The sequence below is a fragment of the Cardiocondyla obscurior genome, linkage group LG21 (genome assembly GCF_019399895.1).
Source record: "Cardiocondyla obscurior isolate alpha-2009 linkage group LG21, Cobs3.1, whole genome shotgun sequence".
Lineage (NCBI taxonomy): Eukaryota > Metazoa > Arthropoda > Insecta > Hymenoptera > Formicidae > Cardiocondyla > Cardiocondyla obscurior.
This window is the reverse complement of record NC_091884.1, coordinates 3,548,021-3,565,399: the sequence shown is the minus strand read 5'-3', so window position 1 is coordinate 3,565,399 and position 17,379 is coordinate 3,548,021. Positions and strand designations below refer to the sequence as shown.

At 54.3% G+C, this 17,379-nt stretch overlaps 1 protein-coding gene and 2 non-coding genes across 3 annotated transcripts; all 3 read left to right on the top strand.

Annotated features, from left to right (window-relative positions):
- Positions 1-7,064: 7,064 nt before the first annotated feature.
- On the top strand, positions 7,065-8,982 carry LOC139110792 (small subunit ribosomal RNA). Its single transcript, XR_011547051.1, has one exon. It is a non-coding gene; the product is annotated as a small subunit ribosomal RNA (ribosomal RNA).
- Positions 8,983-10,189: 1,207 nt separating this feature from the next.
- Positions 10,190-10,344, top strand: LOC139110807 (5.8S ribosomal RNA). The gene has a single exon (XR_011547063.1). It is a non-coding gene; the product is annotated as a 5.8S ribosomal RNA (ribosomal RNA).
- Positions 10,345-13,799: 3,455 nt separating this feature from the next.
- On the top strand, positions 13,800-16,814 carry LOC139110568 (uncharacterized). Its single transcript, XM_070670403.1, has one exon. It carries the CDS (start codon positions 15,425-15,427, stop codon positions 16,802-16,804), a length of 1,380 nt encoding a protein of 459 aa, XP_070526504.1. The 5' UTR covers positions 13,800-15,424; the 3' UTR covers positions 16,805-16,814.
- The last annotated feature ends 565 nt before the right edge of the window (positions 16,815-17,379 follow it).

The window sequence follows — 17,379 nt, the reverse complement described above, 5'->3', positions numbered from 1 at the left end:
AAGTAACTCCGAGCCGAAAGCAACACGAGGCTCGCGTACTTTGCCGCTAGGACCGCGCGGAAGTAACTCCGAGCCGAAAGCAACACGAGGCTCGCGTACTTTGCCGATCGGACCGCGCGGAAGTAACTCCGAGCCGAAAGCAACACGAGGCTCGCGTACTTTGCCGCTAGGACCGCGCGGAAGTAACTCCGAGCCGAAAGCAACACGAGGCTCGCGTACTTTGCCGATCGGACCGCGCGGAAGTAACTCCGAGCCGAAAGCAACACGAGGCTCGCGTACTTTGTCGCTAGGACCGCGCGGAAGTAACTCCGAGCCGAAAGCAACACGAGGCTCGCGTACTTTGACGGTCGGACCGCTCGGAAGTAACTACGTGCAGAAAGCAACACAAAACTCGTAAACTTAGCCGCTCGTCGGCCGAAATTACGAAGAGCTCAAGAAAATAACACGAGATTTAAGAACATAGACGATCGCCAGCAGAGAGCTCGAAAAAACAGCACAAAACGCGAAAATTTAACTTTTACGAGAAAATAGCTAAGATAGCTTAAAAAACAATACGGAGAACAAAAGTTGATTGCCCGAAACGTTCGGAAGCAGCCCCGAGCAGTAGTAACACAGGGCTCGCGGACTTTGTTGTCCGAACCGCTCGAAAGTAGCTACGAGCCGAAAGCAACACGAGGCTCGCGTACTTTGCCGCTAGGACCGCGCGGAAGTAACTCCGAGCCGAAAGCAACACGAGGCTCGCGTACTTTGCCGCTAGGACCGCGCGGAAGTAACTCCGAGCCGAAAGCAACACGAGGCTCGCGTACTTTGCCGATCGGACCGCGCGGAAGTAACTCCGAGCCGAAAGCAACACGAGGCTCGCGTACTTTGTCGCTAGGACCGCGCGGAAGTAACTCCGAGCCGAAAGCAACACGAGGCTCGCGTACTTTGACGGTCGGACCGCTCGGAAGTAACTACGTGCAGAAAGCAACACAAAACTCGTAAACTTAGCCGCTCGTCGGCCGAAATTACGAAGAGCTCAAGAAAATAACACGAGATTTAAGAACATAGACGATCGCCAGCAGAGAGCTCGAAAAACAGCACAAAACGCGAAAATTTAACTTTTACGAGAAAATAGCTAAGATAGCTTATAAAAACAATACGGAGAACAAAAAGTTGATTGCCCGAAACGTTCGGAAGCAGCCCCGAGCAGTAGTAACACAGGGCTCGCGGACTTTGTTGTCCGAACCGCTCGAAAGTAGCTACGAGCCGAAAGCAACACGAGGCTCGCGTACTTTGCCGCTAGGACCGCGCGGAAGTAACTCCGAGCCGAAAGCAACACGAGGCTCGCGTACTTTGCCGATCGGACCGCGCGGAAGTAACTCCGAGCCGAAAGCAACACGAGGCTCGCGTACTTTGCCGCTAGGACCGCGCGGAAGTAACTCCGAGCCGAAAGCAACACGAGGCTCGCGTACTTTGCCGCTAGGACCGCGCGGAAGTAACTCCAAGCCGAAAGCAACACGAGGCTCGCGTACTTTGCCGATCGGACCGCGCGGAAGTAACTCCGAGCCGAAAGCAACACGAGGCTCGCGTACTTTGCCGCTAGGACCGCGCGGAAGTAACTCCGAGCCGAAAGCAACACGAGGCTCGCGTACTTTGCCGATCGGACCGCGCGGAAGTAACTCCGAGCCGAAAGCAACACGAGGCTCGCGTACTTTGCCGCTAGGACCGCGCGGAAGTAACTCCGAGCCGAAAGCAACACGAGGCTCGCGTACTTTGCCGCTAGGACCGCGCGGAAGTAACACCAAGCCGAAAGCAACACGAGGCTCGCGTACTTTGCCGATCGGACCGCGCGGAAGTAACTCCGAGCCGAAAGCAACACGAGGCTCGCGTACTTTGCCGCTAGGACCGCGCGGAAGTAACTCCGAGCCGAAAGCAACACGAGGCTCGCGTACTTTGCCGCTCGGACCGCGCGGAAGTAACTCCGAGCCGAAAGCAACACGAGGCTCGCGTACTTTGCCGATCGGACCGCGCGGAAGTAACTCCGAGCCGAAAGCAACACGAGGCTCGCGTACTTTGTCGCTAGGACCGCGCGGAAGTAACTCCGAGCCGAAAGCAACACGAGGCTCGCGTACTTTGACGGTCGGACCGCTCGGAAGTAACTACGTGCAGAAAGCAACACAAAACTCGTAAACTTAGCCGCTCGTCGGCCGAAATTACGAAGAGCTCAAGAAAATAACACGAGATTTAAGAACATAGACGATCGCCAGCAGAGAGCTCGAAAAACAGCACAAAACGCGAAAATTTAACTTTTACGAGAAAATAGCTAAGATAGCTTATAAAAACAATACGGAGAACAAAAAGTTGATTGCCCGAAACGTTCGGAAGCAGCCCCGAGCAGTAGTAACACAGGGCTCGCGGACTTTGTTGTCCGAACCGCTCGAAAGTAGCTACGAGCCGAAAGCAACACGAGGCTCGCGTACTTTGCCGCTAGGACCGCGCGGAAGTAACTCCGAGCCGAAAGCAACACGAGGCTCGCGTACTTTGCCGATCGGACCGCGCGGAAGTAACTCCGAGCCGAAAGCAACACGAGGCTCGCGTACTTTGCCGCTAGGACCGCGCGGAAGTAACTCCGAGCCGAAAGCAACACGAGGCTCGCGTACTTTGCCGCTAGGACCGCGCGGAAGTAACTCCCAGCCGAAAGCAACACGAGGCTCGCGTACTTTGCCGATCGGACCGCGCGGAAGTAACTCCGAGCCGAAAGCAACACGAGGCTCGCGTACTTTGCCGCTAGGACCGCGCGGAAGTAACTCCGAGCCGAAAGCAACACGAGGCTCGCGTACTTTGCCGATCGGACCGCGCGGAAGTAACTCCGAGCCGAAAGCAACACGAGGCTCGCGTACTTTGCCGCTAGGACCGCGCGGAAGTAACTCCGAGCCGAAAGCAACACGAGGCTCGCGTACTTTGCCGCTAGGACCGCGCGGAAGTAACCTGCCGAAAGCAACACGAGGCTCGCGTACTTTGCCGATCGGACCGCGCGGAAGTAACTCCGACCCGAAAGCAACACGAGGCTCGCGTACTTTGCCGCTAGGACCGCGCGGAAGTAACTCCGAGCCGAAAGCAACACGAGGCTCGCGGACTTTGACGGTCGGACCGCTCGGAAGTAACTACGTGGTAAAAGCAACACGAGGCTCGCGTACTTTGCCGATCAAACCGCTCGGAAGTAACTACGTTCCCAAAGCAACACGAGGCTCGCGAACTTTGACGGTCGGACCGCTCGGAAGTAACTACGTGGTAAAAGCAACACGAGGCTCGCGGACTTCGCTGCGGCTAAGTCCGCGCGGCGTCGAAATTTCACCGCCGGCGCCCATATACCGCCGTGCGTTAGACCGTGCGTCGCCGACCGCCCGGCCGCTCGGTTCGGTACTGTAAGAGGTGTCGTCGCTGCGGCGACTCGTGCACAACACGGTGCATGCGAGCTCTCGGTCTGGTCGTACCGTAGCGTTACGGCGTATGTATAACCGAGCTCGGCGAAGCACTGCGGTGCGTACAAAAGTGTCGTTCGCACTAGAACGCTTTTTGAGAGAATTTAGCTTCGCGCTTACTACGAGAACTTTGGTTCTCTTTTTGAGATCTTTCGGGCGTCTTGCCGACATTCGGCCAAATGTGCGCCAAGCTCTCGGCGATCGTTTCGAGGCCGGATAGCGAAGGAATTGGTGAATACGTGACGAAGAAATTTTGTATCTCGAGGACTCTGCCGTTCGTGCGGTCCGTACGTACCTCCGAGCCGTAAACAACACGGAGCTCGAGATCTTTGACGCGGAGGTAACTACCGTGCGCCGCAGCGGCTAAGTCCGCGCGGCGTCGAAATTTCACCGCCGGCGCCCATATACCGCCGTGCGTTAGACCGTGCGTCGCCGACCGCCCGGCCGCTCGGTTCGGTACTGTAAGAGGTGTCGTCGCTGCGGCGACTCGTGCACAACACGATGCATGCGAGCTCTCGGTCTGGTCGTACCGTAGCGTTACGGCGTATGTATAACCGAGCTCGGCGAAGCACTGCGGTGCGTACAAAAGTGTCGTTCGCACTAGAACGCTTTTTGAGAGAATTTAGCTTCGCGCTTACTACGAGAACTTTGGTTCTCTTTTGAGATCTTTCGGGCGTCTTGCCGACATTCGGCCAAATGTGCGCCAAGCTCTCGGCGATCGTTTCGAGGCCGGATAGCGAAGGAATTGGTGAATACGTGACGAAGAAATTTTGTATCTCGAGGACTCTGCCGTTCGTGCGGTCCGTACGTACCTCCGAGCCGTAAAACAACACGGAGCTCGAGATCTTTGACGCGGAGGTAACTACCGTGCGCCGCAGCGGCTAAGTCCGCGCGGCGTCGAAATTTCACCGCCGGCGCCCATATACCGCCGTGCGTTAGACCGTGCGTCGCCGACCGCCCGGCCGCTCGGTTCGGTACTGTAAGAGGTGTCGTCGCTGCGGCGACTCGTGCACAACACGATGCATGCGAGCGCTCGGTCTGGTCGTACCGTAGCGTTACGGCGTATGTATAACCGAGCTCGGCGAAGCACTGCGGTGCGTACAAAAGTGTCGTTCGCACTAGAACGCTTTTTGAGAGAATTTAGCTTCGCGCTTACTACGAGAACTTTGGTTCTCTCTTTGAGATCTTTCGGGCGTCTTGCCGACATTCGGCCAAATGTGCGCCAAGCTCTCGGCGATCGTTTCGAGGCCGGATAGCGAAGGAATTGGTGAATACGTGACGAAGAAATTTTGTATCTCGAGGACTCTGCCGTTCGTGCGGTCCGTACGTACCTCCGAGCCGTAAAACAACACGGAGCTCGAGATCTTTGACGCGGAGGTAACTACCGTGCGCCGCAGCGGCTAAGTCCGCGCGGCGTCGAAATTTCACCGCCGGCGCCCATATACCGCCGTGCGTTAGACCGTGCGTCGCCGACCGCCCGGCCGCTCGGTTCGGTACTGTAAGAGGTGTCGTCGCTGCGGCGACTCGTGCACAACACGGTGCATGCGAGCGCTCGGTCTGGTCGTACCGTAGCGTTACGGCGTATGTATAACCGAGCTCGGCGAAGCACTGCGGTGCGTACAAAAGTGTCGTTCGCACTAGAACGCTTTTTGAGAGAATTTAGCTTCGCGCTTACTACGAGAACTTTGGTTCTCTTTTTGAGATCTTTCGGGCGTCTTGCCGACATTCGGCCAAATGTGCGCCAAGCTCTCGGCGATCGTTTCGAGGCCGGATAGCGAAGGAATTGGTGAATACTTGACGAAGAAATTTTGTATCTCGAGGACTCTGCCGTTCGTGCGGTCCGTACGTACCTCCGAGCCGTAAAACAACACGGAGCTCGAGATCTTTGACGCGGAGGTAACTACCGTGCGCCGCAGCGGCTAAGTCCGCGCGGCGTCGAAATTTCACCGCCGGCGCCCATATACCGCCGTGCGTTAGACCGTGCGTCGCCGACCGCCCGGCCGCTCGGTTCGGTACTGTAAGAGGTGTCGTCGCTGAGGCGACTCGTGCACAACACGATGCATGCGAGCTCTCGGTCTGGTCGTACCGTAGCGTTACGGCGTATGTATAACCGAGCTCGGCGAAGCACTGCGGTGCGTACGAAAGTGTCTTTCGCTCGAGAGAGATTTTTAAAGTGTTTTGCACTGCGCTGAGTGCGAGAATTTCGGTTCTCTTTTTCGAGAGCGTTCGGGCGTCTTGCCGACATTCGGCCAATTGTGCGCCAAGCTCTCGGCGATCGTTTCGAGGCCGGATAGCGAAGGAATTGGTGAATACTTGACGAAGAAATTTTGTATCTCGAGGACTCTGCCGTTCGTGCGGTCCGTACGTACCTCCGAGCCGTAAAACAACACGGAGCTCGAGATCTTTGACGCGGAGGTAACTACCGTGCGCCGCAGCGGCTAAGTCCGCGCGGCGTCGAAATTTCACCGCCGGCGCCCATATACCGCCGTGCGTTAGACCGTGCGTCGCCGACCGCCCGGCCGCTCGGTTCGGTACTGTAAGAGGTGTTGTCGCTGCGGCGACTCGTGCACAACACGATGCATGCGAGCGCTCGGTCTGGTCGTACCGTAGCGTTACGGCGTATGTATAACCGAGCTCGACGAAGCACTGCGGTGCGTACAAAAGTGTCGTTCGCACTAGAACGCTTTTTGAGAGAATTTAGCCTCGCGCTTACTACGAGAACTTTGGTTCTCTTTGAGATCGTTCGGGCGTGTTGCCGACATTCGGCCAAATGTGCGCCGGGCTCGGCGATCGTTTCGACACCAAAGTCGAAAATCGAAGGCGTTGGTAAATCCGAGCCGAAACGATACGGAGCTCGAGTACTTTGCCGTTCGAGCTGTCCGTGGGTAACTACTTGCCGAAAGCAACACGAGGCTCGAGGACTTTTGCGTAAATAACTACGTACGACGCAGCGGCTAAGTCCTCGAGGCGTCGAAATTTCGCAGGTTTCGCCCATATACCGCCGTGCGTTAGACCGTGCGTCGCCGACCGCCCGGCCGCCCGGTTCGGTACTATAAGACACAGCATTGCCACGAGTCGGTGTCGAGAGACCGAATGGCTCATATGTGGCGCGCACTTACGTGTTGGACGCGCGATCGTCCCTCGCTTCCGAGCAAGCGTGCGGACGTATCGTTGCGCTTACCGAACATCAACTCCACGGATACGAGAGTGTCGGTTTCGGCGAGATCTTTGACGATGTCGCCGTTCCCGCTTACTTGTACGCCGTAGCGAAATAATTTTCAACCGGTGCCTCGGTGTTCTCACCGCTGGCACCGTTGAACGAACAGTGCTCCACGACGTCTCAGATCGGATCGGTCTAGCGTCAGGGCTAAGCGGCCTTACAAGCCGCTGTTATGGGTGAATGAGAACAAAATTTGATCTTTCATACCGTTAAGGTATATATAAATACGAAAAGCGTGTCCGTCGACCGGCTCGAAAAGTTCCGGCGGCATTAACGACACACGAAACGCGCACGGCTCTTCCTCGCGGAGTGTCCGTAGCAGCGTAGCGTTGTCTTTCGCGTTGCTCCACCGCGAGTAACCGCGATCGCACACACGAAGCTCCCTGGTTGATCCTGCCAGTAGTCATATGCTTGTCTCAAAGATTAAGCCATGCATGTCTCAGTGCATGCCGAATTAAGGTGAAACCGCGAATGGCTCATTAAATCAGTTATGGTTCATTAGATTGTACCCACATTTACTTGGATAACTGTGGTAATTCTAGAGCTAATACATGCAAAACAGAGTCCCGACCAGTGATGGAAGGGACGCTTTTATTAGATCAAAACCAATCGGTGGCGTGCGGATCTCCGTGCGTCCACCGTTTATTTTGGCGACTCTGAATAACTTTGTGCTGATCGTACGGTCCTAGCACCGGCGACGCATCTTTCAAATGTCTGCCTTATCAACTGTCGATGGTAGGTTCTGCGCCTACCATGGTTGTAACGGGTAACGGGGAATCAGGGTTCGATTCCGGAGAGGGAGCCTGAGAAACGGCTACCACATCCAAGGAAGGCAGCAGGCGCGCAAATTACCCACTCCCGGCACGGGGAGGTAGTGACGAAAAATAACGATACGGGACTCATCCGAGGCCCCGTAATCGGAATGAGTACACTTTAAATCCTTTAACGAGGATCCATTGAGGGCAAGTCTGGTGCCAGCAGCCGCGGTAATTCCAGCTCCAATAGCGTATATTAAAGTTGTTGCGGTTAAAAAGCTCGTAGTTGAATCTGTGTCGCACACCGTCGGTTCACCGCTCGCGGTGTTTAACTGGCGTGATGTGGGACGTCCTACCGGTGGGCTTAGCCCCGCGAGGGGCCGCCCAAACTAATATCCCGTCGCGGTGCTCTTTACTGAGTGTCGAGTCGGGCCGGTACGTTTACTTTGAACAAATTAGAGTGCTTAAAGCAGGCTATCCTCGCCTGAATACTGCGTGCATGGAATAATGGAATAGGACCTCGGTTCTATTTTGTTGGTTTTCGGAACCCCGAGGTAATGATTAATAGGGACAGATGGGGGCATTCGTATTGCGACGTTAGAGGTGAAATTCTTGGATCGTCGCAAGACGGACAGAAGCGAAAGCATTTGCCAAAAATGTTTTCATTAATCAAGAACGAAAGTTAGAGGTTCGAAGGCGATCAGATACCGCCCTAGTTCTAACCATAAACGATGCCAGCTAGCGATCCGCCGAAGTTCCTCCGATGACTCGGCGGGCAGCTTCCGGGAAACCAAAGCTTTTGGGTTCCGGGGAAGTATGGTTGCAAAGCTGAAACTTAAAGGAATTGACGGAAGGGCACCACCAGGAGTGGAGCCTGCGGCTTAATTTGACTCAACACGGGAAACCTCACCAGGCCCAGACACCGGAAGGATTGACAGATTGATAGCTCTTTCTTGATTCGGTGGGTGGTGGTGCATGGCCGTTCTTAGTTGGTGGAGCGATTTGTCTGGTTAATTCCGATAACGAACGAGACTCTAGCCTGCTAAATAGGCGTACCTTATGGTATTCGAAGGCCCCGGCTTCGGCCGGCGGGTTTTTACTACCAACGTACAAACAAATCTTCTTAGAGGGACAGGCGGCTTCTAGCCGCACGAGATTGAGCAATAACAGGTCTGTGATGCCCTTAGATGTTCTGGGCCGCACGCGCGCTACACTGAAGGAATCAGCGTGTGTTCCCTGGCCGAAAGGCCCGGGTAACCCGCTGAACCTCCTTCGTGCTAGGGATTGGGGCTTGCAATTGTTCCCCATGAACGAGGAATTCCCAGTAAGCGCGAGTCATAAGCTCGCGTTGATTACGTCCCTGCCCTTTGTACACACCGCCCGTCGCTACTACCGATTGAATGATTTAGTGAGGTCTTCGGACTGGTGCGCGGCAATGCGTCGGCATTGCCGATGTTGCCGGGAAGATGACCAAACTTGATCATTTAGAGGAAGTAAAAGTCGTAACAAGGTTTCCGTAGGTGAACCTGCGGAAGGATCATTAACGTTCCGGAGGTCCTGCTGCTCTGTGTGCACCGTTCTCGTGACGAGCGCGCAGCGGCCGGCGACTGCATGGACGAGGAACCGTACGCGCGCACGGTAACGCGTACTACGTTGCCTGCCGCGATACGGGGCAGACAAGCTAGAACACGACTCTGCGAGTTGTGTCGAGAGTGGCTGAAGGGGCGCAAAATCTAATCGCACGCGAGACATCGCGTCTTCCGAGTCCGCGCCGCCTTCCCACTCCTCGTCGGAGCGTCCGTCGCGAGACGCGACGCTTCGCTCGAGCAAAATTGCGAGATCGAGAGGAGAGAATAGTTTATGCGACGCAACGACCGCGTGCGCGCTCACACGCCGCCAACGGTGGCGTGCTGCGGTGTGCGCCGCATTCGTCGCCGTCGTATAAGAGAGGATTGTCGGTCGGGACGAGTGTGTCGAGATCTCGAGAGCTCAAAGCGAGAGAGGACCCCGGGCATATTGTGGAGAAGAAGAGAGATTCGAGAGTTGTACGCATTGCCGTATTACGCTCTTTGCATTCTCTCTCTCTCTCGTTTCCTGCGGAGATTCTCCGACTCTCTGTCTCTCGCGCGCTTCGAACGACCCGTTGCGCGGACCACCGCGCTCAGCGCGCCCCTTAGCCGGGGCTAGCGCGGCCGGTTGGTCTCGTTGTGCGAATCCAGGAGGAGCGCGAAGGTGCATCTATATGCGCGCCCGCTCGCGGATCAGGATCGGTGAGAAGGAGACTACGGAGGCGCGCTCGCGCGCTGCCTCTATCTCCGCGATTCGGACGCGTTGCGGTGCGCGCGAATGCGCCGCGTACCGGTGGTAACCTATGCTGCCGCGTCGTCGTGCGCGCCGGGCGAGGAGTGGAGAGTGCGACGATTCTCGCCGCTGCTCTTCCTCCGGTCGCGCGCGCGCGATCGCGCGCGCTGAAGGGTTCGTCGAATATGCTAGTCATTTTCGACCCCGATGGTTTTTCAAAGAGTTCCGCCCCGGCTCTCGCTTCGCGAGAGACGCAACCTCTTGGTTTTCGCGCCGCGCCGACAACCGACGTCTCTCTCTCTCCATTATTGTGCCGTAGCCCCCGTAACAGGGGCGGCGGTCCGCGCGTGCTCGGACGCGCGGCCAGGCTGATCGAAGGGCCAAAACGAAGAAGACGCACATTGTTGTCTATTCCTTGATAGAGCGTACTTGGTGCGCGAAGGAACGATTACCCTGAACGGTGGATCACTTGGCTCGTGGGTCGATGAAGAACGCAGCTAATTGCGCGTCAACTTGTGAACTGCAGGACACATGAACATCGACATTTCGAACGCACATTGCGGTCCACGGATACAATTCCCGGACCACGCCTGGCTGAGGGTCGTTTTATCGAAGACAAACTGCTTGCGCGCGCCGTTTCGACGGCCGCGTACGAGCGATTCGTTGGACGTTCGCCCGATCGCGGCGGCCGGCGAGAGAGTTATACCCGCATCCACGAGAAAAGAGAAGAGAAGCGAGGAGTCGTCGATGACGCCTTCCCCGGGGTATCAGGCACACTACGCACGCTATCCACGCGGCGAGTTGCTGGATTCCATCAGGGTTTTACGAAGGCTCTCGCGCTCTCTGCGCGCGCTCTCTCTATACTCGCGGAACGGCGGCGTACTCTCGCGCCCCCGTTGGGCGTCGTCCGAAATAACGAGGTTTGAGGGTCGAACGAATGAACGACGACCGACCGAAAGATGCGATCGAGAATCGCAGAGAGACGCACGCACGCACACACGCACGGGAGGGAAGGACGTGCGCGGTGGTGATAAACGTGGCGAGCTCTTGCAAGGAGTTTATACGTTATACGTATATACGCGCCGAACGAAAAAGAGTAGATCTGCCCCTCGCGCGCCGCCGCCCGGAGTGAAACAAGCCGACAATTCGTTCGCGCTTGTACTCCCGGAAGGTGGCCTGTGTGCCGCTTGCGGCGCGCGCGGGATCCAAGGCTGATCCACGGAGAAGTAGTTCATAAGGAGCGCGGAGAACCGAGTTTGAGTTTTCCTCTCCTTCTTCGAATGAAGATCGGAGAGGAGAATAGAGGCCGCGAGATAATCGCGCGCCTCCTCGTTCTCTTCTGCACAGAGCGCATATCGTCGCTTTACCGCCGCCAACGCAAAGGAAACTCGAGAGGAGGGATTTTAGAGATATATACGACGAAGCAAAGATACGAGAGAACCTGACCGTATTATAAGAGAGAGAGAGTGGTCGTCGCCGCTGCAGCTGCTGCCGGCCGCCGCCGCAGTCGCGTTGCCGACGCCACCACGACGCGCAAACCGGCCTCCGACGTTCGCGTCGGGCTGGCTGGCCAGTTGTCGTCGTGGTCGGTTGGTTGGCGCGCGGGCGCGCGGATCGCGGCGCGGTTGACGCAACGTCGACGAAAGACCACCACGCTCTCGCGGTTGTTCTCTCTGCCTCGTTCGTTTTCTCATTTTCCCTTCGTCTCTTCTTTCAAATATTTTGCGTGCACCGATCGCCCCCTGCGCAGCAAAAGTGTGTGCGAGGTGAGAGATCGCGCGCGGGTCGACCGCGCGTGTTCCCGAGTCCACGAAAGCGCTATGTATGGTAGCAGCTCTTGACCGGGGCACGCGGCGTAGTCTAACCAAGCGCTCGCGCGCGGCGTTTCGCCGCGTTGCGTTTCTCTTTTCTCTCGCGTCGTCGTCGTCGTCGTCTCGCCTTCTTCGTATTATATATATATATAGTACAGCCTCACGACAATTTCTTTTGACGACCTCAGAGCAGGCGAGATCACCCGCTGAATTTAAGCATATTATTAAGCGGAGGAAAAGAAACTAACCAGGATTTCCTTAGTAGCGGCGAGCGAACAGGAAAGAGCCCAGCACCGAATCCCGCGGTTCCGCCGCAGGGAAATGTGGTGTTTGGGAGGGTCCGCTTATCCCGAGGTGCCGCGTCGCGTCCAAGTCCATCTTGAATGGGGCCACTTACCCGCAGAGGGTGCCAGGCCCGTAGCGACCGGTGCGCGTCTCGGGAGGATCTCTCCTTAGAGTCGGGTTGCTTGAGAGTGCAGCTCTAAGTGGGTGGTAAACTCCATCTAAGGCTAAATACGACCACGAGACCGATAGCGAACAAGTACCGTGAGGGAAAGTTGAAAAGAACTTTGAAGAGAGAGTTCAAGAGTACGTGAAACCGTTCAGGGGTAAACCTAAGAAACCCAAAAGATCGAACGGGGAGATTCATCGTCAGCGACGCTGGCTTCGCGTCGGTGGGCGATGCCCCGCGGGGCCTCACGGCTCGCGCGCGGGCACGCTGCCGCGCGCCGATGTCCGGCGTTTTCGTCGTCGTGCACTTCTCCCCTAGTAGAACGTCGCGACCCGCTGGGTGTCGGTCTACGGCCCGGGTGCGGTGTCTGACGCGTCGCCGGTAACACGGCACGCCGTCAAACCCTCGGTCGCCCGGCCGGCTGCCCGGCGGTACACGCAAGGTATCAGGCCGCAGCGCTCACACACGCGGGAGTGCGTCGAGGCCGTCGCAAGCGCGCGCCACGGTACACGGAGGCTTACGGACCTAGCGCCGTCACCGGTCCTGGCCCGCTGTTGGTCGTACGGTTAACCTTCGACAGGCCTGCAAACGTTCCCGGGCAACTCGGGGACCGATACCGGTCGGCGACGCTACTGCTTTGGGTACTCTTAGGACCCGTCTTGAAACACGGACCAAGGAGTCTAACATGTACGCGAGTCATTGGGATCAGCGATACCTAAAGGCGTAATGAAAGTGAAGGTCGGCCCTGGTTGTCGACCGAGGGAGGATGGGCCGCGTCGCGATGCGGCTCCGCACTCCCGGGGCGTCTCGTTCTCATTGCGAGAAGAGGCGCACCCAGAGCGTACACGTTGGGACCCGAAAGATGGTGAACTATGCCTGGTCAGGACGAAGTCAGGGAAACCCTGATGGAGGTCCGTAGCGATTCTGACGTGCAAATCGATCGTCGGAACTGGGTATAGGGGCGAAAGACTAATCGAACCATCTAGTAGCTGGTTCCCTCCGAAGTTTCCCTCAGGATAGCTGGCACTCGGCCGTTCCGCACGGAACGCGCGCGAGTCTCATCTGGTAAAGCGAATGATTAGAGGCCTTGGGGCCGAAACGACCTCAACCTATTCTCAAACTTTAAATGGGTGAGATCTCTGGCTTTCTTGAACTATGAAGCCACGAGCATCTCGGATCAGAGTGCCAAGTGGGCCATTTTTGGTAAGCAGAACTGGCGCTGTGGGATGAACCAAACGCAGAGTTAAGGCGCCCAACTCGACGCTCATGGGACACCATGAAAGGCGTTGGTTGCTTAAGACAGCAGGACGGTGGCCATGGAAGTCGGAATCCGCTAAGGAGTGTGTAACAACTCACCTGCCGAAGCAACTAGCCCTGAAAATGGATGGCGCTGAAGCGTCGAGCCTATACTCTGCCGTCAGCGGCAAGAGGGGCGGCCGTGGGCAGGGCGTGGGTAACTCCTCGCCCGGAGCTTACAGGCCGCCACGAAGCCCTGACGAGTAGGAGGGTCGCGACGGTGTGCGCAGAAGGGTCTGGGCGCGAGCCTGCCTGGAGCCGCCGTCGGTGCAGATCTTGGTGGTAGTAGCAAATACTCCAGCGAGGCCCTGGAGGACTGACGTGGAGAAGGGTTTCGTGTGAACAGCCGTTGCACACGAGTCAGTCGATCCTAAGCCCTAGGAGAAATCCTATGTCAATGACGGCGTACGATACTCTCGTTGTCGCAGAAAAGTCTCGCGCACAAAAGCGCGCGCGCACACGCGAGTGTGCCGTCGCGCGCGGTGAGTGAACTTTGACACACGCCCGTCGGGCGAAAGGGAATCCGGTTCCTATTCCGGAACCCGGCAGCGGAACCGCATACAATTCGGGCCCTCGTAAGAGTGTTCGTCGGGGTAACCCAAAATGACCTGGAGACGCCGTCGGGAGATCCGGGAAGAGTTTTCTTTTCTGTATAAGCGTTCGAGTTCCCTGGAAACCTCTAGCAGGGAGATAGGGTTTGGAACGCGAAGAGCACCGCAGTTGCGGCGGTGTCCGGATCTTCCCTCGGACCTTGAAAATCCAGGAGAGGGCCACGTGGAGGTGTCGCGCCGGTTCGTACCCATATCCGCAGCAGGTCTCCAAGGTAAAGAGCCTCTAGTCGATAGACTAATGTAGGTAAGGGAAGTCGGCAAATTGGATCCGTAACTTCAGAATAAGGATTGGCTCTGAGGAGCGGGGCGTGTCGGGCTTGGTCGGGAAGCGGGTCTGGCTGACGTGCCGGGCCTGGGCGAGGTGAACTATCGGCGTTCTCGCGCCGGTTCAGGGATCCGAGCTCGGTCCCGTGCCTTGGCCTCCCGCGGATCTTCCTTGCTGCGAGGCTTCCGTGGCGGCGCGAGCCGTCGTGGTCGTCCTCTTCGGCCGCCATTCAACGCTCAGCTCAGAACTGGCACGGACTAGGGGAATCCGACTGTCTAATTAAAACAAAGCATTGCGATGGCCCTCGCGGGTGTTGACGCAATGTGATTTCTGCCCAGTGCTCTGAATGTCAACGTGAAGAAATTCAAGCAAGCGCGGGTAAACGGCGGGAGTAACTATGACTCTCTTAAGGCGACGGACGTGTGTCACATCGCTCCCGAGTTAGTGCCGATTAATTGTGATTGCAAGTGGCCTAGAAAGACAAGTTGGTGATCCGCGAGTAGTGTTTCGCACGGGCTTTTCGTTGATATATGCCACGTCTTTGGCGGTTGTGTGGTTTGTCAAATATCGGCGACGGAAGTTGTTTACGGGCTAGGTATATGGACGGATTTCGTTTGCCCGTGGTGACATTTAGATTTACTGTGACATAAAAATAATACGAAATTAATGATTGTGCGAGATTTCCACTGCATGGGATGCTTTTCAACATCAAAATCCGTTAAGATTGGGCCGATAAAAGTCGATTTACATCTATATACGGCAGTGTACACGAGCACGTGTGTCGGCCATATTGGCCCGGTCGGGTGTGTTCGAAAACGCGAATTGAACGCATTTTTAAAACGGTTTAAAAGAACAGACCGGAGAAATAAAAGAACAGACCGAAAAAATTAAAAATACACACCAAACGACTACAAACAATACCGGGTGTCCAAAAATTAATTTTAACGGATGATTAAAAGAACATACTTGACAATAAAAGGAACAAACCGAAGTGTTGCTAAAAATCGAAACAGCGATATTGTTGGACTTGTAAATTTTTTTTCTATGAGGATTTAGACTGCTTTTGATTAGTTATTATATACCGGGTGACAATAAAACAGAGTCAAATTATAAAAACTAAGTGTTGCAAAATAAAATCAAGCTGCGGTATTTCTGAACTTGAGAGTTACCCTGTGATAATTAAGACCATTTCTCATCAATTATTATATACCGGGTGACAATAAAATAAGGCTAAATCATTAAAATTAAATATGAGTCAGGAAGAACCGCGTGCTTTGGAGCAACAAGTTAATGAGATGGAGATCGATCCTGGGGGAGTGCCTAACACCCCCGTAGCGAGAGCTATGTCCGATTTTCGTTTTCGTTCAGGTAGCGACTCGGTAGTTGTACAGCAGGGATTGCGAGGAGCGAAACGACTGGCAACATCCCCTTTGGAGGGAAAAGAAATAAAAGATTTATCCCCGATAACAGATGTGGATCTACAGAAGATGAAAGATGATTTAGATAGCCATGACTATAATTTTGCCTCGATAAACGCTGTCAGCAAAGAATCAGCAACCAAAAAGAAGGAACTTGAGTTGATTATGGCAGCTTATAGAAGAGCAATTAATAAACTGACAATGGCTTACCTAACAATGAAGGCAGAAAGAGACACCACATTGCGCATATGGGGAATGATTAAAACGGAAGTACAAAAATCAAACGCGAAAGAAGAAGCGGAATCAATAAAAGAAATGACAAAAACGACTATTAGAGAAGCATTAACGGAATGGCAACACGAAGAGACATGCACAACGATGGGACCAACAGGGAGCTACGCTAATGCGGTTAAGGTAAACAAGGAAGCGCAAGGAGGAGCCACATGGGCAACAAAACGAAACATGGAACCAAGGCAACAAACAGAAACAATCGAAGTAGCACCCACAAGAGAAAACGAAAAGGATTACGCTGATGCAACGGCAACAAAACAAGCGGTATTAAAGACAATTAAACCAGATGAAATGGGCATTAAAATCGATCGCCTGATAAGAGGACGAAACAAGACGATTAAAATAGTAGCACCTAAAGGAGAATTGAACAAAATGAAGCAGGCACTAACCAACGCAGGGATGGAAATTAAAACGTTCGATAACATGAATCCCAGACTAATAATAAGAGACATACCGACTACTACAAACAAGGAAGAAGCTATGCAATGCTTAATGAAGCAGAATTTGGAAGGAGTCGCGGACGACGAAATTAAAATGGTATATTTTTATCCACCGGAGAAAAGAAAAAGCACAAATATGATAATTGAAGTAACACCGGAAATCAGAAGACGCCTATTAGCCCGGGGCCGCATATATATGGGATGGTCATCATGTAGGATAATGGACCATATTCGAGTAACCCAATGCTACAAATGTTTAGCGATAGGACACATTGCGAAAGTATGCAGAGCGGAGAAGGACATCTGTGGTCACTGTGCAGGAGATCACGAATCAAGGGCATGCAATAAAAAGGAAACATTAAAATGTCACAACTGTACAAAGGCAAAGTTAACGGAACTGGATCATTCGGCATTTGACACAAATAAGTGCGCGATACTAAAACGCAAAATAAACGAAAGAGTAAATATGATTCATTATTAGGCACTGATCATAAATAAAGCCATAGTTTAAAACACTAGCAAAGGGGGAGGTTTGTCGCCTGCCGGAGCCTGAGAGCACCCCCTTTGCGATGAATCCCGGCCGCAAAATCAACATATAATGCGATAGCAAATTAACGACATACATTATACGCGGTGGGTGGGTTAGCAACCCCCCCACTGTGTCCTCGAAAGAGGAATTTCATTGGTGCTACTTCTACAAATAATGAAACATATGTACGGGGAGGTACCTCGGAGCCTCCCCCCAATGAAAACTCGACTCGTGGAAATCCCCAAGAAAGGAATATCAATACACCGATTGAACAAAATGTGGTCATCATGGAATACGTCTGCCCTCATTGTATGCGATCTTTTAACTCAAAAATTGGGCTGGGACTTCATAAGAAAAGCCAGCATCGAGAAGAATATAATGAAGAAATTCAGTTGGCAAGAACTAAACCAAGATGGAACGACGAAGAAATCGAGATGATGGCGTATGAAGAAGCACAAATCTCAAGCAATATAATAGCGATAAATAAGCACTTAAAAATAAAAATGGAAACAACAAGGTCTATTGAG